Here is a 26,730-nt window from a genome sequence, read left to right as displayed (position 1 = left end):
GCAAGTGCAGCTCCACCTTAAGAAGTTCAAGAAAATAACAGCATTACTTTGTGCACTGCTGAAGTCATGAATCATTGCTGAATGAGTAAACATGGACATTAAACCATTCTCTGATTTGCTGATGTCATCTTCAGCATGAATAGCATTCACTGCTGTCTTTTCTGGTGAGGGTTTTTTTTTTGTTGTTGTTGTTTCTGACATTGTGGATCTGCCATGGAGGAGTTACTCCAAGCTGGATTTTGTTAGTCACAGAATCACACAGAATCACAGAATTGTAGGGGTTGGAAGGGACCTCTAGAGATCATCGAGTCCAACCCCCCTGCCAAAGCAGGCTCCCTACACCAGGTCGCACAGGTAGGCATCCAAGTGGGACTTCAATATCTCCAGAGAAGGAGACTCCACCACCTCCCTGGGCAGCCTGTTCCAGTGCTCCGTCACCCTCACTGTAAAGAAGTTCTTGTGCACATTTGTGCGGAACTTCCTATGCTCCAGCTTATGTCCATTTCCCCTAGTCCTGTCCCCACATACCACTGAAAAGAGACTGGCCTCACCACTATGGCCCCCACACCTCAGATATTTATAAACCTGGATTAGATCCCCCCTCAGTCGTCTTTTCTCAAGGCTAAACAGACCCAGTTCGCTTAGCCTTTCTTCATAGGGCTATCAAACTCTATGTCAAACCCTATACAAGAAGCTGACTAGTTTTTCTTATTTCAAGTTTAAAAAAATAATAATCTCTACATATAGCTTTTCTGTTCTGATGCCTTCCAGAAGGTAACCTGTAATACCTGTTGGTACATCCCTTTCTCCCGAGTGTCAGGTGTAGTGGCTCCCACATGGACATGCATGACAAGTTGCCCCATTTTTCCAGTTTTTCTTCCAGAGAAGATCATTAAATCTACCCAGTGCCTTGAACACTTTTTACCAGCCAGTTGATGACTGCAGTAGCATTAAACAAGTCTAAATGCCTATATCAGTCTTCCACCGTTACTTACAGTGGCACCATCATTTTTTGAAATCCTTTGCATGAGATGCTGCTAGCATGTATTCCCTAAGGTTTAGTATTATCTCACTCATGTAGTGAGCTCACCAGACATTTATACTTGTGGTCTTAACCATATTTTTTCAAAATAATGAACCGCCATTGGGTTAACTGAATTGGCTGTTGCAGTCGTCACCACTTTGAACCCAGGATGAAGTCACTGCCCCTTGTTGTGTTTTCTAAAATGAAGACATAGAGGAAGCACTGGAGTCAGTCTCCTGGGCTGGCCTCCATCCCAAACCTAAAAGATCATCATCTGAGGTCGCTGCAGCACAGTCCTTTTGCTTTTAATTGATCTTCATTAACTCTCTGCTGGAATTCCTTGGGCACATACCAATGTAGCCAGCTTTTTATATTCAGCTTTTTAGTGAAAGAGGTGTTGGACCTGCAGTCGAACTATATGGCATGGTCATGGTCTTTGAAAAATATAAGTAAACGTTGGAAATGGGAATCAGAACAGTCACGGTGTTACTCTTTGATCTCAAGTAACCTAAGACCTGTATAATTTGGCAGATGTCATTTGAATAACTCATTTTCTTAATAGTAAAATACAGAAAAGGTACTAAATTCTGCAGTTCAAAATAATGAATAAACACAAATTCATTCTTGTGTTTCTACAGCCTGTACAAGCACAACCCACGCGTGTCAGCATTCTTTTAATAGAAAAGGGTAAAGTAATGAAAGAAATCTTTAACTAGTTCATCTTTAAATTTTTGTTCATAAACTTTGATACTGCCATTGCACTGATTGTATTTCCCATGTAGGGAGGGAAGCCTACGTTGAAGACTAAATGCTAGTCTGACTGTGAAAGACATCAGACTTGGAATACTGGAAATTCAAACAATTTCCTTGAAACCATGTAGAAGTAATAGCTAACACACCAACTGCAGGTATCTTCTTAATGTGAAATTAGCCCTGTTTTCCAACTATTTCTTTGTTGAGATAATAGGCATAAACTGAAACACAAGAGGTCCTGTTTGAGCAACAGGAAGCACTACTGTGCTGTGTGGTTAACTGAGAACTGACACAGGTTGCCCAGAGCCTATAGAGTTTCTTCCTTAGAGATCTTCAAAAGCTGCCTGCATGTGGTCCTGGGCATCTTGCTCTGGGCATGGGTTGGACCATATGGACCCAGAGTTCCCTGCCAATCTCAGCCATCCTTTGATTCTGTGAGCTGGTCAGTTACAGTGGTGTTTCAGTGTGGTCATCATTTTGTTGAAATTGTACACTTGTAGTTGCCTTCTGCTGATAAGTCTGCAAGTTGAAGTAATTAAGTGTGAAAGGTGACGCCCTGATATGAAGTAGAGCTTTGCTGTTCTGCATACATGGATGTATTTGTGTTTCATTGATTCAGGTATGGAACAGAAACAGCCCAAGTGCTTAAAGTGCTTCTAGAGTAAAGACTGACTTAAATAAATCTGTCTGTAGATACTGAGGATGAGGTCTCAGGAGAATGGTAGTAGTCTCTGGCAGATTAAATAGATTAACTTGAATTATTTTCCCCTTTTGAGCCGTCTGTCACCTTAAAACATCTTCTTTTTGAACTTCCTGAAACTAACTTTCCATACCGGAAGTCCTTTCACAACTCATCTCCTGTCTTCCGATCAAGATGACTAGAATCACTAGTTCCATATGTAGGTTATGGTCCCTTGCACAATTTATGGTGCACCATTTCCCATTTTTTTCTGACCCTTGGAAAAACCAATTGGCAGAAAATTGGCAGGAGAGAGGCACTCAGCTTCTGACCGCCTAGCACACCTGGCCCAGACAGGACAGGGTCAGCATCAGTAGGTCTGAAAGATGACTGCCAGTACAGCAAGTATCATTCTTACAATTTTAACTGAAGAGTGAGGGCATAGCTACTGTTCTTGTGTGTATATGTTTGGCTTCATAATTTAGAACTTTGCAATACTAATACTGTCTCTGCTAGAGAAAATATGTCTTCCGTGTATTAGGAAAGGTAGACATTCCTACAGGTTGTGGATCTGGTCTCAGTTATTCATGATCTTTTCAAGAAGGCTTGTTCTCAGCTGCATGTACTACTTAAGTTAGCACTTTATGGTTCTCAAAACAATATGTAGTTGCCGTGGGAAGGAAATTCATCACCAATCTCTAGTCTATAAAATGACACGTTTACTATATCAATAGTATTTTTCTTTCATTCTACAGTTAATACTGATTGTGATTGGCGCTATAACAGTAGTCTCAATATTACAACCCTACATCTTCCTGGCATCAGTGCCTGTGATAGCAGCCTTTATTGTGTTAAGGGCATACTTCCTCCACACTTCTCAGCAGCTGAAACAACTGGAATCTGAAGGTATGAGCAACAAAATTGGTAGACTACTAAATCCAGCACAAATCAATTGAGAAGTGATTCACCCTGTCACCTCTTCTTTGTCTTTTCTCTTGTAAGACGCCCTTGTCTCTGGGAGTAGAACACTTGTCTCCTTAAAAGCACTGCTTTTACTGATGCAGCCAATACTGAGTGCTCTGCTGCCAAAGAACAATGGAGAAGTCCTATTTAAAGCTGGGCTTTAACACCACTGCAGCTGAAAACAAATAAAGTCCTGAAATACAATTTTCTTGAGAGTAAATTTAACTTGAAAAATTGTGATCAGATTTAGTGTGTGCCTCACAAGTTTGTTTCCTTATAAGAAAACTTTAGAATCTCTATACATTTCTTTTATGAGTGTAAATAATTATTTATTTATTTTTTTCTGAATAAGTTATTTGACTAAATTTCTTCCTCTCCCCCATTATCCGACTAACATATTCCCAATAAAATGGAAAAACTGATTCCGAAGTGTGGGTTTGCAGATCAGGACTGTGGTCTGACTTTACAAAAGATTGGCAGGATCTGACAATGCCAAGTCCGTTGTGAATCATCTTGCCCTTTACTCATGCATAACTTTAAATTTGCTCAGTTATAAATCTAAATTTCTTCCATACTTAGAGGGTTTTGGCATTGGCACTCCACTTTCTACGCAATGCAAGGTCTCCTTAAAATTAGCACCATGACAGGAAAGTGGAATCCAGAGCATTTAAGTACTTTCTCTGTGCTAAAAAAGAACCATATTAACTTGATGGAGTTGTCAGAATTGTAGGAATTAATTTTGACTGGGGAGAAGCCTTCTTTCTATTGTGACATCTTATAGCTAACCAGGAGTTTCTCCAAGCAGTATGCTGACTATGAGAAATTAATGTGGTCACTTGCTGGCAAGACACTGAATGGAACTTCAACCCATTCATACAAATGCTGTTGTGTATCCTCTGCTAGGATTACTTCAACCATATATGCCAACAACATAGATAAATTAAATCAGTGACAGTAGTTACACTGCTAGGAGACAGAGCACAGGGCTGTGGATTTGTGTTTCATCAAAAGTATTTTCTCATGAGTGTTTATGATGTTTGTAATTTAAACACTTCACAGCTCGGAGTCCAATATTCACACATCTTGTTACAAGCTTAAAAGGACTGTGGACGCTGAGAGCTTTTGGGCGGCAGCCTTACTTTGAAACCCTATTTCACAAGGCTCTGAACCTACACACGGCAAACTGGTTCCTCTACCTGTCAACTCTGCGCTGGTTTCAGATGAGGATCGAAATGATTTTTGTTGTCTTTTTCAGTGCAGTGGCATTCATCTCTATCATAACCACAGGTACAGTAACTTTACTGGAATAGATATACAAGTTTTGTTTCTGTTTAACAACTAATCTGTAGACATTTCTGATGAAAATAAACCACTGCACATTCCTGCATACATTGCAATCACTGATTTAAGTATGTCAGAGAATAGAAATTATATTTTACTTAAAACAGAAGTTATACCACGGTTGTCTGTTGTTGTAGAAGGCTCATTGAAGGGATTAGTTTGCAAATAATATCTGAGGGGCCACAACTTTCTTTTCTTGACCCTATCTGCTGTGAAAGCGATCTGGTAGCTTCTAAACCACATAAACATAACCACGTGGATGTACTGAAAAGCTTGGATGGTGATTATTATCTATATAGCTCAAAGCTTTTTAGTACACTGAGGTTAACGTTCTTCTCTTTTAACAAATGGCTGAGTAAAAATGGAAAGATTTAATGACCTCTTAAAGCCGTATCAGTAGTGGAAGTGCTCATTCAGTTTTTTAATTCCTGTGTGCTGGCCCATTTTCTGATGTGATTTTTTTCAAATTCCATTAAAAATCCCCTCCAGAGTGGCTCACCACCCCTAGTAAACACAGTATACCACAGGAGAAACACTATATACCTTACTGTTCTACCTGGATGCTGGGCCAGGCATAGCCAGTCTTTGACAAGCAGAGTAGGAGCTGAAGGTACCCAAAGAAAACTGAATAATTCAGCTTTGTGGAAGAATTCTGCAAATTTTGCTACAAACAAACTTTCAAAAGAGTTTGTAACTCAGTTTGTGCTTTCATTTACATTTTTTGATTTCCATTCTCTGGCATTAGACTCCCTCTCCCCAGTTTTACACTGAACTTTTTGTTCAGGATCAGTGTTATGACAGCTGATGAGCAAGAATTCAGTGACTCTGAGCATGGGATTTTTAATGCTAACAATATCTGAGTTTCACTCGATCATATTTTATACTTTGCTTGATCATATGTACTGTACCAGATCTGGAGGCTGGTGGCTCTGGCTGCATCAGGGAGGGTTGCAGCTTGATGATCCTGGGGATCCCTTCCAACCCAACCCATTCTATGATTCTATGATTACGTGATCATGTGATTCTATGATTCTGTGATACCGAGATTTAATTGTAAAAGCAAGGTCAGGGTTTATAGTGAATTCACTGACAGAACCAGCAGTTTAATTATGACTAAACTGTAAATCCTCCTGTATAACCAACAAATCCATGCTTGTTTTTCGATGAAATAAAAGAGAATTTGAGTATATATTTTAAGATATTATATGGATCTTACATGCACTGGATGAAATATATATTCATTTTCTGATCTCTGTTGGCCTTTTGTTTTCATATACATTAAATCCGCTTTTTCCTCTGCAGGTGACGGACCAGGTAGAGTGGGCATTATTCTTACTTTAGCCATGAACATCATGGGAACCTTGCAGTGGGCAGTAAACTCAAGCATAGATGTGGACAGCTTGGTAAGTATAAAGTGTGCTCTGCTATGGTTTGTTTGTTTTGAGGAGTTGCTCTAATTTGTTGGTCATGGGTGTTCACTGAGTTATTATCAGACCTGTATACCAATCAGAAGTGAAAAAATTTCCCTTACATCTTTCACAGTAACCTCCTGGCTTTGGGGAGCACCAAGTTTTTTCATGATCAGAAATGTTCCTGGGTGAGAAAAGGGAACAGCAAATGCTTGTGCTTGAGGATTCAGATTGCGTGGCTGTTAAGGGAAAGCATATGAAAGACTTGTAGTTGCTTTGTTATGGCCATATACCTAAACAAACCTTGGTCAACTTAAGGGCTGTGCACAGCAGATTTCAGTGGATGAGGCTGAGCTCCTTTGCACGCAAAATCAGAAGCAATTTAAAAATCTTTCCTAGACTTAACTGGTGGTCTTGTTATGGTTTTGTTTAGAATAATTTATGAAATAAGGCTTTGGAGTTGGACTTGTTGATCTCATTAATTTGTGTAGTTAGTTCATTAATTGAGGCTGACTTTAAGCTTTAAGAAAGAACATTTCGCAGGATTATCTCATCATCACCTGTTTGCTGAGATGTCAGAAGCAAACAGGAAACTCATAAAAGAATACATTTGTTATGGTGGTTTTCATCATACTTGAGCCCACATGTTTTGATACGTTATTTTCAATGTAGTAGTCAATTCCCTCTTACAATTAAGGCATTCCAGGATTGATTTCAGACAGAATTCTTGTGGCAAAATTCATTTAAACCCTAATTATATCTATTAAGAAAAAAAAACCGAGATAAAAAATCCTACATCCAGCCATATCTTCTATGAATCCTAAAGTATCTTCTCAAGCCAAACATTGGAAAACACTGGAAAACAAATAACTTTCACAGGCAACAATAAGATCCTGATTAGCTGAAATGAATTGTTTAAAAAAAAAACAGAGGAGATTCATTTTTTAAATCAGTGATTCAACCACCCTCATCCTGGAGGAAATCCTTAAGAGCCCCAAAACTGGGAATTAACCACTCACAACATCTAATCTCTTGCTGACACATACAATTGGTGATAGTCCAGAAAGCTGACTGCCATTCAGGGACACATTTTTTCCCTATCCACCAATTGTTTTATGATGATTCTTTCTTCAGTTATTAGTACAGGCTGTCTTGAAGGGCAGGCAGTTTGTGCAAGGGCTTGTTTGCCAGAACTGCCAGACAAGCCAAACTGCAGTTCTGTGACTGATACAAAGAAAAACGTGCTGTTGGTAAGGCATGGTGCTGAACATTTAATGAACTCTCTTGTATAAGCTCAATTTTAGCCCTATATGGCATAATGTGGTCACGGAAATATCACAGTCTTCTGATTTGAACACAGAACTGTGTTCATTCATACTGCGTAGGGCAAATTGAGAATGCTTCAGAAAAGAGCACAGAAAATGTTGCTAATAGGATTGAGAAGGTGCTGGACACACTAGCATTTTAATAAAGAACTTCCCCTTTTTACAAATACATTGATGCTAAACTGTAGTAACCAGAAAGTAACTCCCTTTCCCCTGAAAAAGAAAGCTGCAAATTGCCTTACATGTTTGTGACTTCTCTCTGTATGAAGACAAACTAGTGCATAGGAGCACCAGTTCTATTAGTGACAGTCTTCTAAAGGTGCAGCTGTTCATAGATAGATACTGTGGTCTTGTTTTGGTAGTGGATCGCTGCCCACCCCCATCCCATGGATGTTTAAGTATCCCAGTTGCCAAGCTCATAGATACTGCTGGCAGAATGGTTTCCTGACATTGAAAAGCTGCTTCTGTGCACAAACAAATAAGAATAGCTTCATGGTTTCAAGGCAATAAAACGGCTTCATTGGGTAATTCAGATATATTATTTCCTACCCTTTGTCTCCATTTGACACTTCCCTCTTTAAAGATCTTTACAGTTACTTGGTTAAGGATGTCCTGTGAAGGCTTGCATGTGTGCCTGGCTTAGTGTTCTGTGCTGGTTATATTTCTCTCAAGGGGTACTCTGAGCTCCTATTTGCATCACATTGTTGAGAACTGACGCATCTCTGCGTGCCTCCAGTTACCAGCATGCACACACTGCTCTGAGTGAGATCACTGATGCCCTTCTGTGAGCACCTGTGATATCCATGCTTACAAGGCAGCACACAAGTGTGCCTGAGTGTACACAGTTACAGGGGGTGGTCTTTGGCTGACAGATTAGTTGGTGTTTTCTCCAAGTGATTGAAGCCCACTGCTAAAGGCACAGCTGCTGCAGTTAGTACCTAACACTAAACTTGTGCAGAATTCTTTAACAGGATATGTGAGCTACGAGACATGAGTGAAATAGGTGCAAGCAAAAGGACGGGAAGAAGGAAAATAGGGAAACAGGGTCATGTGACAAAGAAAGAAATGCACCAGAAGAAATACTGACCAAGCAGATAAGTAGGTGCCTAATTTGACTTTATTTCACATAGCTGCCTTCTGTGATGCTGGCATATGTTTTCAAGCAATCTGAGAATCTAGGTTGGATTTTTGTTTTTACATACATAAGCTGTTCTCGTATTTGGAGGGACTGCTGTTCATCTTTATTTGGCTCTCACTGAAAAATCTCCATTGTCCTTTAATACCCCATAATGGTTTTGGCACAGCGTTTTCTACAGTCCCGATACTTTATCTGCTCTGGTGTTTCTTTTTTTCTTTTTTTAACATACGTGGTCACTCTGACAGCTACCCATTGTTTCATTTAACGCTAGCAGCTAGGCTAGATTTATCTCCTCACTTTGATCATTTCTGCTAATACCCCTTTAACTTGTTTTCAGTCTTTTTCTTGGCCCTCCAGACAGTCTTACAATATTTTTAATTTTTTTCCTCCATTAGGAAGTAAATAAAAAAATAAGTTTTCCATTATGTGTTCCCTTTGCAGATAAGCATTGGCTAGTCCCGGTGGAATGCTTTAATGCTTTACAAACCTTGTCCTTCACTGATGTGTATCCTGCAGTAGCAGCGCTAAAACTGGGAAGGACAATTCCTTTCATCAGGGAGCAAGAAACTGTCATGCTTTCATTATTGCCAAGATTACTTATGTAAGGAGATCAAAAAGAATTCCCCAAAGAGATATTAAGAACATACTTGCTACACTACATTGTGCTCCACCCTGTGCATCACTGGTGCTGGGGAATTAAAGTAGTACATGATAAAGAAGACCAAAGAAAAAGCAAAAGCAAAGGATAGAAAAGCAAGGAAATGCAGCTCGTGTGGTCCTGGGACCCCCACCGCCTGTCTGTGGTGGTCTGCAGAACTTAACCACTTCTATTTACTGCCATAAACACTTGGGATGGAGAAGAACTACAGGCACGCTGCAGCAGAGCAACAAAACAAAGCACCTCAATAACGTGGCTCTGAAATATAAGGAGCATATCTGGACACGAGGAGGGAACTCCTCTGCAGCTGCCATGAGGCCTCCCCTCAGCTCCTCTGCTCTGGGCTGAGCAAACCCACAGGCCTCAGCCCCTCTAGGCCCTTCCTTGCACTAACACACAATTATTCAGCTGCTCCCCACATCTTTCCCACTAGACCACTCCTCATCTTTATAGCCCTCCTTTGGACACTTTTAATAGCTTCATATCATTCCATATTGTGGCACCCAAACAGCCCCCAGTGCAGGAGGTGAGGCCACACAGTGCAGAGCAGAGAGGGCAACCCCTTCTCTCTCCGGGTGACCATGCTGGGCCTGGAGCACCCCAGGGTGCAGCTGGCCCTTTGGGCTGCTGGGGCACACTGCTGGCTCATATTCAACTTGCTGTCAGCCAGAACTCACCAAACACCACATATGAGTTCTGTGACCTACAAGTGCCTCCAAAATGTGTCAGCAAAAGATAAGAAACCTCACAAGTAAGGTATGGCCTGCATGCACCAAACTAGTTTTTGCAGTGACAAACTACACAGGTTTTTTCTTCCAACTTGAGCCACTGGACTGACCTCCCATGGTATTTCTCAGTTGCACACTGTGGGTGTATTTCAGGAGATGGTGTCACACAACAAACTGTGTGTGTCTGGTTTGGAGAAAGTAACTGCTGTCTTTCTAACATTAAAATACAGAGCCTTATGGAATTGGTTGTATTAGATTACTTGTGAAAAAAAAAACCCTACTTCTTCCACATTCTGGAAGTATATATTACTTAATAATATTATGAATTCTCATCCCACATTAAGAATAGTTTAAGTGATATTAATGAGAAAGTAAATTAAGGATTTTGTAATGCTGTTAAAATCTCAGTAAAATACGATTAGTCAAGGCTAAAAATAGTGTATTATGCTCTCAACATTTTTAGCTGAAAGTAGTAAATATACTCCTTCATTATCAAGCATCAGTTGGAGAATGTGAATATAGCAGTTAAATTGCTGATGGGAATAATAGATAAGAAACTTTCTGTCACCTACACTATGCCTGTCATTATGAATGACAGAAGATTTCAGTCTCTGAAAGGAAGAATGGATATCATTGTAAAATGTTACTGACATTTATGCTGCATTCTGCCCAGATCTACATCGTAATGCAAATTACAGAACCAGAAAAGCATCTTTTCAATTGATTTCAAGTTCTAAGCTGTCTAAAATATCTTCACGTGTGAAGTGAGTGATAAATTTGTCAGGGGAGCTGGATTATGGAGATTAAATTTTATAAGGCAAGACTCTTTGGCCAGATGGCTACTGAGCAGATTTTAGCTGATGTAATGCTAGGATCTCTTGGGCACTTACGGGGATTCCCTTTTTCTGTACAGAATTTAATTGCTCTTTGTGAAGCCAAGAAAGAAGCTCTGATATTTCTGCAGATGCAGAATTTCTAAAAATATAAGATTTCTGGGAATAAAGAAAAAGATACTGATACCAGTTAAAGTGAATGAATGGTGTTCATTATGGGGGTTTCCTGAGTGCAGTCAGAAAGAATAAAATGGCCTGTCTCATCCAAAGTCTTCCTGTCTGTGTGATCAAAATAAGAACGCATTCATACGTTAACATAATGATGGCTGTGCCTTCCCTTCTTGCACAGTAATTGAAAATTGCAATCAATAGGCTGCCATGTTAGCACACTTTTCAAAACTTCTGTCACAGTTTTGTTTCTGGATGCTAAGAGAACTAAGCAATTTTCCCAGTATTTTCATGCACTATATATTTGCTTCTGCATGGAAAATCCACTGAATGAGATTTGTCAATCTGAAGAGATGAGCAGGAAGGAAGTAGCATGAGTTTACTGAAGGGATGCAAAAGCAGATTAATATGGTCAAAAATGTACAGAGATGTTTCTATAATATCATTTAAGAGCAATGTGATACTGGGAGCACATATTAGAGAATAAATACTCATAATAAGGCCTAAATCCTCTTGGATGCTATAGTTATGCGTGTATGTATTTACGTATTTATTTTGCTAAAGACTTAAAGGCCAATAAGAACTGACAGTACCTTACAGTTTACTCTTGTTTTCAAAAGTAAAATTCTGATAGAATAAAGACTAGTTAATAAGATGAGGTGGATTAAGGTGCATGCAATCTACAGTGTAGGGAAGCTCACCTGTTTTTGAAGTGAGGGGTACAGTCAGTGGAGAAACACGTACATTGCCAGTGATTTGGTCCACCTAAAACCAGAAACTTAAACTGAACATGATTGGGTTCTGCAGCTTGGCATGTCAGTTAAACCTGTAAAATGGGGCTGGAATAGCACATATGAATACACTCAGGCTGGATGGGACTGGACATCCCACTCCAGAGTTCAGAAAGAACTGTCTGCAAATCTGGCCATCAGTAGCCACAGCTTTGAACAAACCCACCAAGCTGGCAGTGGCAGCATGTGATTGAGAAACAAATGTTTCTTTGGGTTGAGAAAGAGAGATCAGAAGGCACTGATCCCACCATCAGTTTGTTACTCTGGTGGCAGCAATCTTTAGAAACTATATTGAAGATGTAACTGAAGATACCAAGCTTACAGAGGGAATAGACTCAGATGTGCTGGAATTAGGATGTGTTAGAATAACTTGATAATTGTGTTTGATGATTTATTTTCTGGACAAAAGTCATGTAGTAAATCTCATCTTTCTTCAGGAAAGCACTGGCTGTGGCTCTGTTTCACAAGTCATGTAAATGAACGAGATCGGGATTATAGCAAGAACTGTAAACTAGTTAATGAGTTAGATAGAAAGGAAATGGCATTAAGCTGTAGGTATTAAGCTAGAGGGAGGCTACTCAACAAAGATTAGGTTTGTGACTGAGCTTGTTTTAATCTTTTTCTAATGCTCTCAATGAAAAGAAAAAAGGTGTGTTGAAGAAAACTGCCAAAGGCACAGAGCTGGAAGGCAGCGTCAACGTAAAGAACACTGAGTTAAAGGTATTAGGTGACCTCAGATGACAAATATGAAACAGAGTTCAGACAACAAAGTGCAAAGGCTTAAACTTAGGAACTGCTAATAACAACCTCTTTTGTAAGTAAGGATCTCTTCAGTTAGAAATGTCTAAAGTGAAGGAAAGCTTGGCCAACCACTGCTTGGTTACAGGGTGACTGTAAGATGTGACTGTGAAGAAAAGAATGTGTATGATCCTAAGACGTGTTAATCAAGATATTCCTTAATATAGATAGGAAAGTATTGGCACTTTAGTATAGCATTCCTGTAAATGTCATGCAAAATGCTGTATAAATTCTTATCAGACAGGAAAGATAAATTTGAACTGGTAGGTCTGGGGAAGGAGAACATATGTTCAGAAAGAGGCTTAAACCTGGATTTTCTTTAGGCTTGGAGAATGAAGGGTGACTGGATCTAAGATGGCTCTCCGTTAGTTAAAGGGGAAAGCAGCTAGGGAAATGAACTTCAGGACCTAAAATTGACCAGTGCCCAAGAACAAACTTGTCCATACACTTAAAAATATATTTTATGACCACCTGTCCAGTGACGTTCTTGCAAAGGAGACAAATTGACTTTTTATTATCTGATCCTTGACCTATTCAAATTCCGTGCATTCTGCTTATCTTTGAAGATTAATCATTATTCAAGGAAATTCAGTTTTCAAGTAGAGCAACCCCATACGGGAGGAAGGAGCTGAAGACTCCAAGATTGCTTACATGATCGTTGATTTCAGATGTACAGCTTTTCTATCTGCTGTTCTTACTGTACATTATAAAGGTAAAGAGAGCTATTGTGCTCGTTTAAAAATAAAAGAAGGGGAATTAAATGTTTGGCCAACGTTATCATTGTACAAGAGAAAAATAATTTAGAGCTCTGTAAAAGAAGTATATTACCTTTAAGTACACCTATAAGTATATATTACCTTTTAAAGTCATACAGCAGTATAACTTACATAGAAAAGAGACTCGCTGTTCTGGATGGAAATTAGGAATAATTTGATTTTGTTAGCTTTGATAGCTCAGTACAATTAGAATAATGTTTGTTTTCATTCCTAGATGCGGTCTGTCAGCCGAATATTTAAATTTATTGACATGCCAACAGAGGAGATGAAAACCATTAAGCCACAGAAGAACAACCAGTTTTCAGATGCCCTTATAATTGAAAACAGGCACGTGAAGGATGAGAAGAACTGGCCTTCCGGGGGACAGATGACTGTGACGGACCTTACAGCCAGATACATTGAAGGAGGAACTGCTGTCTTAGAAAACATTTCCTTTTCGATCAGTTCAGGGCAGACGGTGAGACACTGCTTTGTTGTGTTTGGTCTGACTTCTATTAGGCTTTACTATGGAAGTGTCATTATACAACTGTTTACTGACTCAGTAAGTTTTTTGTAGATAGAAGCAGGAAATTATTGCAGAACAAAATAATCATCTAAATCACCTGAATGACAGAAAATTATTAAAAAGAGCTCATCTCTAGTATGATTAGCTATGCACAAAAATAGTAAGGAAATGTGACTTAATTACCCTAGAAATCTTGAAGCTGTTTGTACCTTAGTGAAGCACGATGAGGAGTTTTCCTGACCATGAGGAGAATAACACACAGATGATAAAATGTTTCTGCAGCAGTTCTTCACATCCTTTTTCTGTGCTTGAAGTTGGCCTCCTCCTCCTATGGACAGAGAAGTGTGCAAATGCTAGGGGCAGACTGACCCAGGTGGAACAGGACATGAAAGAATACTGGCCAGCGTGCCAAGGGTAATGCACCAGCGGCTCGGTACTCAGAGGGACCTTCCATGGGTGCCATGGGCTGTGCCAAATTATTATAGAGCAAATGATAAGCAGTTCTATTCTTTAAAAGGCTTACGAACCTCTAACTAATCTTCATGCATGCTTGGATTTACCTTCAGGGAAGAACTTTATTTTCAGGGCAGTGCTTAGGCAGATGTTGGACTCTTCACTTGAAGTTCATGCAAAGATTCCTGAGCTGAAGCCGTATGGATGAAGAGCCAGTTTTAACTCTGACACCTAGATGAGAAAACAGGTTCAGCAACAATGCCTTGCCTTGCCATGAGGCAGCTCTTAGGTCCTACTTTGAACAGCACCTGTCTTTCAGAGTTGACAGATCTATATTGGTTTACATGTTTCATTTCTAAATTTGAGGGCATGCAGTTTTGGTAATAGGGTTCCTGTAGCATCATCTCGAAACAACTGTGCCTTTGGAGGGGAAGCAGTCTGTGATTTCTGGGCTGTGAGGTCTGGGTGCTTCTGTAGTCTGCTTGATTTACTTCCTGGATAATTCTTTGAAGCAATGCAGTAATGGAAATGAAAGATACTTTTGTACTGTACACTTCTGAGGCAAAACAATTAAAACAAAGATCCCTTTTACAGTGACTATGGTTTAGAAATGTTATCCAATTCCAGTGATGAACCCTGTATGCAGAGGTAGTGTTTCCAGAATGAGTTTGTTCCTTAAACCAAAGAGATGTGTTTCTGCCTTGTAGTGAGGGAAGCAGGAAAGGGAAGAACTCCCACCACAGACCTTTGCTTGTCTTGTTTGGCCTGAGGCACTGTAATGGAAAGGATGTCAGACAATAGGAAGGGTCCTCATGTCACCTCACCACCTTTACATTTATACTGTCATTGTCGAATGACAGTTCTGCATTCGCTGTGTAAAATTCAGCTGTGGAAAAAGCCAGTATCTCAGCTTTGGATGGTGGTTACAAAATATGGAATAATATATAAGGAAATTTCTGTTCTGCAGGTAAGTACAGACTCGTGGATTTACCTTCTTAGTTGATTCTGAAGGTTTACACTAACAAATCAGAGTCTGGAGCAGTGTTTCATTCAGCCCTTGCTGTAGACTTTTATTACTTCCAAATGAACAAGCTACACTATCCCACTGACATCAGTTTGGATTGCTCTGCACTATTAAGATCTCTAAATGCTGCTGCCTTGTTCTGTGGTTAATATATAAGCAATATGAAGTGCTTGCTTTTGTTAACTTGCAGGTGGGCCTTTTAGGAAGAACTGGCTCAGGAAAAAGCACTTTACTTTTTGCATTCTTAAGACTGCTGAATACAGAAGGGGATATCCAGATTGATGGTGTCTCCTGGAATACAGTCAGCTTGCAGCAATGGAGAAAAGCCTTTGGAGTGATTCCTCAGGTAATGAGAATGTTTTAGAGGCAGCAAAAAGGCCTTTGTTTTTTAATGTTTTGATTGTACACTAATATGCACATAATAAGCTGAAAGCTAGTTGCTTTATGCCAAGGAACAGAAAAAATGCACAGAATTAGTTAAGAGGACCGTTGGATGGATGGATGAATGTGATAATTTGCAGTAAAATCTACATTTTGAGTATTTCTATGTCACTCACACAAGAGCTCTTACACAAATGAGAAGGTACAGCACCCTCAAACAAAAGTGTTGTCTTCTCCCTGCCTCTGAAGTGGATGACACGTCATGATTTGAAATAAGACAGTGCCATCTAAAGAAAATAAAATACAGTCAGCGATGTTCTCACCTCCTGTTTTCTAAAACCTTACATCATGTATTATGGTTAATTTGTGAAAACAATGCACTGCCTGTTTTCTTAGATAGGTCAGGAGCAGAACTGCTCAGTCATTAACTCATCTCCAACTTGGGCAGGGACACCTTCCTCTAGACCAGGTTGCTCAACCTGCCCTTGAACACTTCTAAGGGTGAGGCATCCACAGCATCACAACAGTGACCTATTTCTGCTCCTCACCACTCTCATTCTGTGATTCTGTGTTAAAGAGTCCCTCTCTAGCTTTATTGTGGGCCCCCTTCAGGTACTGAAAGACCACTGTAAGGTCTCTTTTGAGACTCTTATTCTCCAGGCTGAATAACCCCAACTCTCATAGCCTATCTTCATAGGAGAGGAGCTCCCAGCCTTCTGAGCACCTTTGTGACATCCCTCTGGATCTGCTCTAATGGATCCGTGTTCTTCATATGGTAGGGACCACAGAGCTGAATGCAGTGCTCCAGGTAGGGCCTCAAGACAGCATAGTAGAGGGCAACAATCATCTCCAATCAGCAGCTGGTCACTTTTTTAATGCTATCTTTAAGGCTTTCTGGGTTGCAAGCACACATTAAATGCTCATGTTGAGCATTTCAGTCACCAATGCACCACTTTTTTCTCCACAGGGCTGCTCTCAATTCACTCATTTCTCAGCCTCTTTGATGTTTGGGATTACCCAGACCCATGTGCAGGACCTTGCACTTGGCCAGGTTGACCTGCATGTTGTTTGCACGGCCCACCTCTCAAGTCTGTGAAGGTCCATCTGGGTGGCAACCTTTCACTTCCAGCGTGTCATGTGCACCACACAGCTCAGTGTCATCTACAGACTTGCTGCGGGTGCAGCAGTTATCTCAAAGACAGCAATTTTAAGCACTTTGACCTTACTGGAGCAGCCCTTTCTTTCACTGTCAATTTACACACCCACCCTACAGGAGCCAGGAGTGCTACAGGGAGTTTGCTGCTCAGATTCACCTCCTGGCTGAGCTCTGCTGGCAGCCACGGCTTGCCTGGCGTGCTGCCCTGTGACAGCTGATCTGTCACCCTTTCTCTCAGCTTTGCAGCTCCTTCATGTATGTCTAGTCCTGTAAACTTTTGTTTGTTTATTACTGCTGGTTCAGTAGTGTCAGCATGACTTTCAGTTGCAAGCAAGGAAAAAAAGTCACCCCTTTGGGTCAAGGTAGCTGTGTCAGAGATTGCAAATACAGCTGTGTCAAGATGGGCAGAGATTGCATGTATGGTGTTGCTTTAGTCTGGAGAAGTATGTTATAACATTTGCTGAAGAGTACTAAAGAACCCCGGCTCCAAATTCTGTGGAAATCACTCCAGTTGCCAATCTGTTTGCTTGCTTCGTTTTGCAGCTTCTATCCAAAATCCTTGCCAAGGAGCTGCACGTTATGCCTCAGAATTTCCCATATTCAGAATGAAATACAGTTTTCACTAGTCTTCTCTTCAGAGAAATCACACATTCCGCCCAGCCTTTCCCAGCAGAACAAAGAGAGCCTTTTGTTCTCTGCCATTCACCTGCAGCTTCACAATATAAAGAAAAAAAAAGTCCCCTTGCCTTTCCTGGGAGGAGATCCCATAACAACATGTGGATGTGCAGTCACATGAGGGAGGCCTCACTAACAGTGAAGGAATGGAGCTAATGCAACCCGAGGCATGCTTCCTTAGGAAAATTTTGCAGCATTGCCCTTCTTTTCCCTATCCCTACATTTTGCAAGTTAAAGGAGACTAAATTATTCTTCAATGGGAGTGCCATTAATAGATAGCTGTGTAGCACCCACAGTGTCCCAGTGGCAGCACGTACTGCAGTGTGCTCCAGGTGGGTGCTGCTGGAACAGCCCGAGGGGCACTCGGGGATCTCAGTGAGCCACAGCGAAGGCAGAGATCTGTCTTCTCCTTTCCGTGTATCAGATGCAGCTGTCAGTGCATGAGCTGGTAAATCACATCAAGCGAGTTTCCTGGAGCGCCCACAAGGAAGTTCCTTCCTGCACCTCATCAAAGGCTGGCGTTGGTTAAGCACAGCCTCAACCACAGCAGTGCTCCTACAGGATGTTTGTAATTCTCATGGAAATCAGTCGCTCAGCGATAACAGGCTGCTTGAAGCCGAATCCCAGCCCATCAGCTCATCGTTCTGGGCAGTTCTTTCTGAGGCTTCATCCCCAAGACTTTCCCTAGCATGTTTCAAGCCTGTTTGGAGAAGAAAGGTGCCTGCACCTGTTTTCTACACAGCGAAGCTCTTTTGCATGCAGGTCCTCAAGAAGATCATGTACTGAAATATCTAATTGAGTTAGTCTGACAAAGAAGCCTTCAGAAACTTGGCTATGAAGGGATAACGGGAGATCCAGAGACAGCTCCCCATTAAAACAACTGAGGAATCCTGAGATCCATAAGTTGTCAGAGTGGGTGTTTCCTTGAGCCTTGAGTGGTGTTCCGCTCATATTTAGACATTTAACCATCCTGACAGATTTCACAGCATTTAACTCCATGTAGAGTTAAAATCAAGCTTAGTATGGAGAACAAGACTACTACAGTTTGTGGGATTGCCAGCTGAAAAAACCAAACTATCAAATCCCTCTGCCTCCTTTATTTCCCTGAAGAAGTAACGTTTGGCAGCTTCTCTTCCTAGTACATTTTGCAGTAGCCATCTCTCTGTTCATTCCATCTGCCTGTCTGTCTGTCCACCTCAGCACTGTTCCGGTGCCTCTCAGACTCTCCAGGACAGCTCACTCTTGGAGGTGGCACCAGGATGGCTGTATTACACCCTCCCAGGTCACTCCTTTGCAGTGCATCCTGCTGGGAAACTCAGCTGTTCCTCCACAATGATGCCTCAACATCACCATAGCTGGGAGCATCTCCTGCCCCAGGCCCATGCACAGGACACTGGTGGAGGTCAACAAAAACACTACATGCTCATTAAGGGCAGTGTATCTTGTTTTCTGCATCATGCTTTCAGTGCTGCCAGGAACACAGCCCTTCTGCTTCCCAGTGAGCTTCACTGGAGGCAGAGGTTTTTGCATCTTCAACACAACTCTGAATCTTACAGAAATGGATGCAAAAAAAATTAGCCAAAGCTCTTTCATACTCATGTGCTCTTATTGGTGACTGTAAATATCTTAATGTCAGCACAGTTTCTAAAGGACACTTAGGACAATAAAACTTCTAACTCAGACACTGAGATGCCAAATTCATTTTCCTTCATCTTGATACTGTTGTCTTGACGTATGTAGGAGGAGGCAACATGTAGGTCATATAGCTGTTAACTGGATTTCTCTGTAAGTGCAGCTCTTGTGCTTCTGAGGATGTTCCAGCCTTGGGCAGATGGGAACAAGGAAGGGTTTGTAAGAGCAGAGCGAGAGGTGCCAGCCCATGGGTCTGGCTGGGAACCTGCCCAGGTCTTCCATCTCATCAGCAGCTGCTCACAGCCAGGATATTTTCTCTCTTTATCAGCCTCTTCTAAATGGATTCCCTACTCTTCTGTATGCATTTCCTTGGGTTTGTGAGAGTCTTGGTTCTACACACAACACTTAAATCACTTAGGAGGCTTATCTGCACAATCTGGGTGTACCCAACTCTGTAACCAACATGCAGAGGCTCTAGCCATTGAGGAGGATTAGTGGGGTTGATTTACAGTATGTGGGGCTGGCAGAACATAAACACGGCCATATTTATATTCCTAAGCATTTTGCTTGTGGGTGGATGTCAGCCCTGAGCAACTACCTGCACTCCTTACCCTCCAGGCTGAACACTGACAGAGCAGGAAATGGCTCCACATTTACTGCCAGTCCTCCCAGCCGCCCAGTTCTCCTTCCATCACTCTCCTTATTCCGACTTCCTCCATATTTATGAATGGCACACAAGCCCATGGCAGTCACTTATTTTTTTCTTCATTTTGAATTTCTGGCATTTCAGATTTGTTTTTCTGCTTCTTTTAAAGTGGACTGTACCTGCCCACGTACCTAACACCATATTTACTCAGGTGAAGCCCATGTGGTTTCTAATGAGTTGAGAGGAAGGAGGTGTTGAAAAGGATGGAGAAGTACCAGAATTCAGGACAAAGCAATATTTACCTTGTGGGAAAAAAATAAAACACATATTTCAGGGAATAGCTTGCTTTTAGTGCCCCGCTTCTTGAAAGCCACAGCTATTACAAGTATCAGCAGTGTCTGGAGAAAGTGGTCTCCTTTATTTCTCTCCCTGCTGCACTTCAGCAGGAATGTTATTCAGCTCAATCTCCTTTAAAACTTGTTTGTTCAGTTGACTATCCTTTATCAGTGAGAACTGAAAATACCTACTCCATTAGTTAAATGCATGGTGCTCCAAAGTGCGAACAAAACCAGGTCTGACCCTGCTTCCACAGAACCATTACTTTCACCGCACCCAGTGCTTGTAGGAGTCTAATCCTGCTGCAAATATGTAGTCCCATGCACACAAACTAATCGGGCTGTGGGAAGGGACAGGGCTGTTCTTCACTGAAGCACTCGGTGGTATTAGAAACGATGGTTACAAAGGAAAGGCTCTTCTCTTCCCCTGGTAGCTATCAAATGTGCTTCTGTAACTGTTGCCTGTGCACAGCACTTCCTGCACTGCAGCTCTGCTGGACGCTGGCTGGCTGAGCAGTGGGGAGCTCTCAGGGGAGTCCCCCCAGTAACTGCATGGCAGCAGAGTGCAGTTGGTTTTTCCTTCTGCTTTCCCGAGTGGGGCACTTCCTTCCCTCTTATACCAAAGAAGTTACTGGCAATGCCTTGCACCTCTTCATTAAATGTATTAATACAATTTATTTTAAGCTGCCACACACTTCTGATTAATCGTAATTAAACGATGGATATAAACGTGCGTATAAATCACTCTGAAATCTGATGAAAGAATGCCAGTTTCCCAGGTTAGGTCCGATGGAAATTGTGGCTGACTGGCTGAGCGCTGGGACAGTATTTCCTACATATGTGCTCTCAGCCAATTTCTGCCACCCCAGCAGATCCCTTGTTGCTTTCAGTAGCTTTGAGCTACCAAGGCTTTGCTTTAACTCCAACAAGAAATGATTTGGCTACGGATCGCTGGCATTTCAGCATGTCTTCTCTAAATCAATATTTTCTTTAGGAAGACAAAAGAAGTAATCGCTGAAATGCTTCCTCTTGATGTCCATTCTGTATGTACAAGGTGAGCACATGCAATTGGTAACATTTCCCAAGCTCTGTATTCTTTGAGAGCAAGTTTCCTTGCTGTAAGCAGCAGGTGTAGAGCAACACAGAAAGCAATAGCTTCCATTTATCATATAAGAACTGTAGTGCAACCTCAGTGTCACTTGAAGAACCCCACTTCCACCAGCCTGACACACCTGCCCTGTGATAAAAGAGATGAAACAAATATTTAGCTTTGTCTGACTCACTGCTATTCCAACCACAACACACACACATATATATATATTTAAGGCAAGTTCATTTATAGCTGCTTGTCTAAACTGATGAAAAAAAACAATTCAGTGCTAAACCGTAGTGCATCATCAGAAGGATTCTCTGTTGGTGCTGAGCAATGTGCATCCTCATCATGATCTGCAACAGTGGGGAGGTGCAGGACAGGAGGAAGAGACTATGCCTGCAGCATCCCTCAGGGCAGCCTCCTTGTGTGTGTGGTGGTGCTGCAGCCAGGTTGGGTTGGGTTGGGTTGGTCCCTGTGAGCTGGCACCAAGAGAGAGGCAGGAGGGCTCTGCTGAGATGGGACTGGGACGGGCAATAAAGGATCAAACAAGATTTTTAAAAGGCTTCTTCCAAACTTAAAATATAGAAAATCTTCCAGTCTGAAAACTGTTGAAATATTTCTCATTTTTATAGACAACTTTGGGTTAGTTTTTATTAAAACAGTGGTCAAAACCTGAACATACAGTTATTAACCCTGATTATCAGAGGGCTGGAGCACTTCCCCTATGAAGACAGGCTGAGGGAGGTGACCTCATTGCAGCCTTCCAGTACCTAAAGGGAGCCCATGAACAGGAGGGGAGTCAACTCTTTACAAAGGTAGATAATGGCAGGAGAAGGGGAAATAGTTTTAAGTTGAGGGAGGGAAGATTTAGGTTGGATGTCAGAGGGAAGTTCTTCACTATGAGTGGTGAGGTGCTGGAAGAGGCTGCCCAGGGAGGTTGTGGATGCCCCATCCATCCCTGGAGGTGTTCAAGTCCAGGCTGGATTGGGCCCTGGGCAGCCTGGTCTAGTATTAAATGTGGAGGTTGGTGGCCCTGCCTGTGGCAGGGGGTTGGAGCTTCATGGTCCTTGAGGTCCCTTCCAACCTGGGCCATTCTGTGATTTTGTGATTAACTCTCCCTCTTTTTTTTTTGAACAACGTTTCCCCAAATCACATAAAACCTTCACTAAGCATTATCTGAGGATTACGGAAGGTTATTTTTTGTCTCTGTACGCTTTACAATATACAGCATCTCACATAGTGTTCCACCTGTATATACCCACCTGTACATCTTCTTTCTTATAGAAAGTCTTCATATTTTCTGGAACTTTTCGGAAGAATTTGGATCCTTACGGGCAATGGAACGATGCAGAAATATGGAAGGTTGCAGAGGAGGTAAAACCGCTCAGTGTGTTTCTTGTTTCCCTCTGCTGAGGCACTTCCATGGAGAGCAGCGCAGGACAAGTGGTTATCGCATGTTAAATTTATATACAGGCTTTGAAACAAAGTGCTGGGAAAAGATAACAGAAGGCCATAAACTTTTTTTCCCCCTAACTTTGACAAAGGCAATTTTTTATTGGGTAATAAGGAAACACAAAGATAAACTTCCGTACAGCTCTCCATGCAGTGACTGAGCACAGGTGAGGCTCCCTTTGGCTCGGCTGCATGACCCTGAGAGAAAAGAAGTGCAGTGAGCTGATGGCGTGGAAGCCTTGTAATCTTTTATCACTTTGAATGCTTTGCCAAATACATGAAAATTTTCAACTGCGGTGTGCAGAGATGACTAGCAAACATCTAAGAGAAGAAGTGAGAAACGTCTGTGGTCAGTGCTACGAATAGAAGACTGGTATTACTGCAATAGGAAATACTTGGACTCAGCTCGTGAGAATCTTTCATCGAAAGATTTTGCGGTTGTTGCAGCTCTCAGTGTGGCTTACAGCTGGCTGGTAAGCAGTGCTCTCTGACATCGCACCCGGGCTGATGTACAGCTTGTGTCACCGCCAGCTTCGTGGAAATCAAATATTAGGGAATATTAGGAAACCTGAAGGCTTTCTTTCTTCCAGTTTTATATTGAGGTTTTAGCAACACTTTTGTTCACAAATTCCCCAATATCAGGGGAAAGATTTTTCCAGCTCTGTTTCCATCTAGAGAGCAAACACCACACATTACAGGTCTAAGATGCCACCTATTGGTGCTGATAGCATTTAATAGGTTGCACGGGTGTGAATAATGCCCCAAGAAAAGGCAGCTAAGAGGTACAGAAGGGGAAATGCTGCAGCCTAGAAAGCAGATTTCTACTTCTAAGGTACAGATGGCATAATGAACTGCTTCCCTCTTCCTTGTCCGTAGCAAGTCTCAAGTATCATAAAATGCTTACAAACGTGGGAGTTAATCTGAAAGCTTCCTTGTTCCCACCCAGGAGGCTGGCTCTGTCTGTACTCTTTCTCTAAGGTTTATATAATTTCTTTCCTGTGTTTGGAAAAGGGGACAGTAGCCACTGTCAGCGCACAGTGAGCTGTCAAGTAGGGACATCACAACACTGGTGGTGAAATGGAGTGACAGGAACTTTTTAGCTGGCGCTAGAAGAGACAGCAAAGCAGTGCTGTGCTTCTCTGATGCCCTGAGAGTGGGGGGGGATTAATATTCCCTCTCTTGAATAAAAGCAAGTTCTAGTTCTGCTCTGGAGGGTGATGCGTGAGAGTCAACCCTGGGATTTTAAAGAGCTAAACCTTACTTGAAACAGTGAGAAGAAATAACTGGAACTATTTATCACTGAGGAGTTTGGCAAATCCAAACGTAACAACACCGAGTTCTTCAGTGAATTGGCAAGAGAACGCAAAGCAAATACAAAAGAGCCGTTAATACTCTTCAGTAGGACTGATGTGATTGTTTACACAGCTCACGCTCCTCAGATCTGGCTGAGTGGAGGCAATGAGTCAGCGTGACTTCGGGAGCGCAGCACGGGAAGAAAGCAGACAACCAGCTTCACCCTGACCCACAGGCTGCTGAGGGCTTACACAGCACTGCCACTATCAGTGCCACCTTTTAAGCTCCTTGCGTTGGGCTGCAGATGCAAGGTGCTGTCTGAATAAATGCCGGGTGTTTCACTTCCATTGCCCCAGGATTTCAGCGCCTGGCTGTCACACTGGTGTTAATGTGGGGCTGGGTTTTCCTCAGGCACTCAGCTGTCTGAACTGCAGATGTACAGAGCGACCTCACACAGTTCTACGAAGAAAGCAACATCTCCAACTGAAAACCTGCTGCAGAATTTCATGAAAGGGCAAACGTTATATTTGAAAGAGGAGTGACGGACAATGCAGTGACCTCGATTTCCTTATAAATAGCAGTATGAACTTCAAAAACACCACATATAAGCTGTGAGGGTGCACTGCACGTTTATCATGCATTTTGGAGCAGTGCATCTCTCAGATGTTTCCCAGTTCTCATGTTTTACAAATGCTGCTCTGGAAATGGCAGGAAGCACAGTCAGTCTGGACGTGAAGCTGCAAAGCTTTGGTGCAAACACAATGCCCATCCCTGTGAGAACGAAGAGGAGCACAGGCAGAAACATACAAGAGCCACCTCCTGCGCTGGGTTTACTTCTGGCTCAGGTGAAGCAGGTTCCCATCACAAGGCTTTCAGAAGCATTCTGCCAGTGGTGCTCGAGGAAATGCCTGCAACGCCCATAGGCTGAGCAGCACGCACAGTGCATGTGAGCAGCACAGGGAGCAGACGGAAATGCTCTCAGAGCCATGGAGACAACCGCAGTGAACGGGGTTATTTTCTGTGTTGCTGTAAAGCAGCATGGGAATTTTGCTTGTTTCTTCTTGCCCTCCTGGTAACCAAAGAGGCCTGGTTTCCGTTCAGAAATCTCTCTCCTTGACATTACCAGTGACACACGTCACTTCTGGACACAAGTTCTGTCTCTCCTAACTCAGTGTTTGGGTGGAAATGCCAGAAGTCACTGTATGTGACAAACAAACGAAGCATTAACTCCCAGCTTCCCACTGTAAATCCTGGCATGTGGTGTGATTCAGCTTTTCAGTGTCCAGACAGCAGCTTGTAGCCTTTGTAGGACAGACACTCGTTTTTATCCATCTATATTTTCTGTTCAGGAGCAAAAGGCAAGAAAAAAGAAGGTACTGTTCATCATACCCGCAGTCAGCAGTAACTGTGCCTCATCCATTTCTCCTTTTTCTCTCTGGCAGGTTGGGCTGAAGTCTGTGATTGAGCAGTTCCCAGGCCAGCTGGATTTTGTTCTTGTGGATGGAGGCTGTGTCCTCAGCCACGGGCACAAGCAATTGATGTGCCTTGCCCGCTCCGTTCTCAGTAAGGCTAAAATCCTGCTGCTGGACGAGCCCAGTGCTCACCTGGACCCCATGTACGTTTTGTTCACGTGTTCTAGTATGAAATCCCCAAACTGGTGAGGCAGCACCCCCTAAAGAAACCTTCAGTAACTCCTCAGGTCTGGTTCTAAGCCTGATTTCAACTTTGGGAACAGACCTTGGGGAAAAGGGATGCACTCAACCTGTCACCTTGGAGTTGTACACTTTCCGAGCCGGCTTCCAGCAGGGCAGCAACTCACTTCTGCTGTGTCAGCAGCAGCTCAGCCATGCTGGCTGTCCTGCTTTGGCTGGGCTACATGAAGGAGGGAGAGGGACACACAGTGATGGCTGCTGGGCTGTCCTCAGGGCACTGACCATGCTTGGTCCGCCATGGCCTTGTGTGCGAGGGCCAGAAATCAGGCAGTATCAAATGCAGAGTTCAGAAAGTTCAGATGTTCTTCAGTGCCTGCTGGAACTCACTGTTCCTTCTTGTTGTGCTACCATCACAGTGCAAGGTAACAGAAATGCTCCAGCATGGTGGGTGCTGTAATTGTTAACAAAAGGGAGCAAATCCAAACCCCAAAGCTTACATCAGACTGGGATTTACCATCATGAGTTCAGCACTCCAAGCTGATCTATCTCCAGCCAGAACAGCAAGAGCGTAGCTTAGGTCCAAAGAACGCCTGCGCTGTGTGGCATGGTTAGAGATGGTGGCGTTTCTGCATGGAGTGTCAGAGAAGTTCAGTTACACCTTCATGCTGGAGCAGATGAGTGCTTTCCCAGCAGAGCTGCAGCATGCTGGGCATCACAGCACGCAGCTGAATGACTACATACCACAACTGCAGTTACGGGCTGTGAGTGATGTGTGTTGCAGTCTGAGTGCCAACGATTATTTGCCTTACAGAACTTCCCAGGTGATCAGGAAAACGCTGAAGCACGCGTTTGCAGACTGCACTGTGATCCTCTCCGAGCACAGGCTGGAAGCCATCCTGGAGTGCCAGCGGTTCCTGGTGAGCATCTTCCCCCATCTCCTGCACTGTTGTTACATTTGACAAGTCATAGATTGCCTTGGGTTGAAAGGGACCTTAAAGGCCACCAGTCCCAGCTTTACCACGGCCAGGGCAGAATGGCTGCACTTCTGA

General features: G+C 42.5%; 1 protein-coding gene across 1 annotated transcript in view; it reads left to right on the top strand.

Annotated features, from left to right (window-relative positions):
- The window catches only part of CFTR (CF transmembrane conductance regulator), an 81,458-nt gene that overhangs the window by 54,173 nt on the left and 555 nt on the right, over positions 1 to 26,730 (top strand). Inside the window, exons 19-26 of the mRNA XM_072352739.1 lie at positions 3,212 to 3,362; positions 4,479 to 4,706; positions 6,063 to 6,163; positions 13,599 to 13,841; positions 15,557 to 15,712; positions 22,569 to 22,658; positions 25,472 to 25,644; positions 26,493 to 26,598. Coding sequence (XP_072208840.1) covers positions 3,212 to 3,362; positions 4,479 to 4,706; positions 6,063 to 6,163; positions 13,599 to 13,841; positions 15,557 to 15,712; positions 22,569 to 22,658; positions 25,472 to 25,644; positions 26,493 to 26,598 — 1,248 coding nt within the window. The remainder of the gene's footprint in view (positions 1 to 3,211; positions 3,363 to 4,478; positions 4,707 to 6,062; positions 6,164 to 13,598; positions 13,842 to 15,556; positions 15,713 to 22,568; positions 22,659 to 25,471; positions 25,645 to 26,492; positions 26,599 to 26,730) is intronic.

This window comes from Excalfactoria chinensis, chromosome 1, assembly GCF_039878825.1.
Source record: "Excalfactoria chinensis isolate bCotChi1 chromosome 1, bCotChi1.hap2, whole genome shotgun sequence".
Classification (NCBI taxonomy): domain Eukaryota; kingdom Metazoa; phylum Chordata; class Aves; order Galliformes; family Phasianidae; genus Excalfactoria; species Excalfactoria chinensis.
Note: the sequence above shows the minus strand (reverse complement) of the source record. Positions and strands in the feature narration are given on the sequence as shown.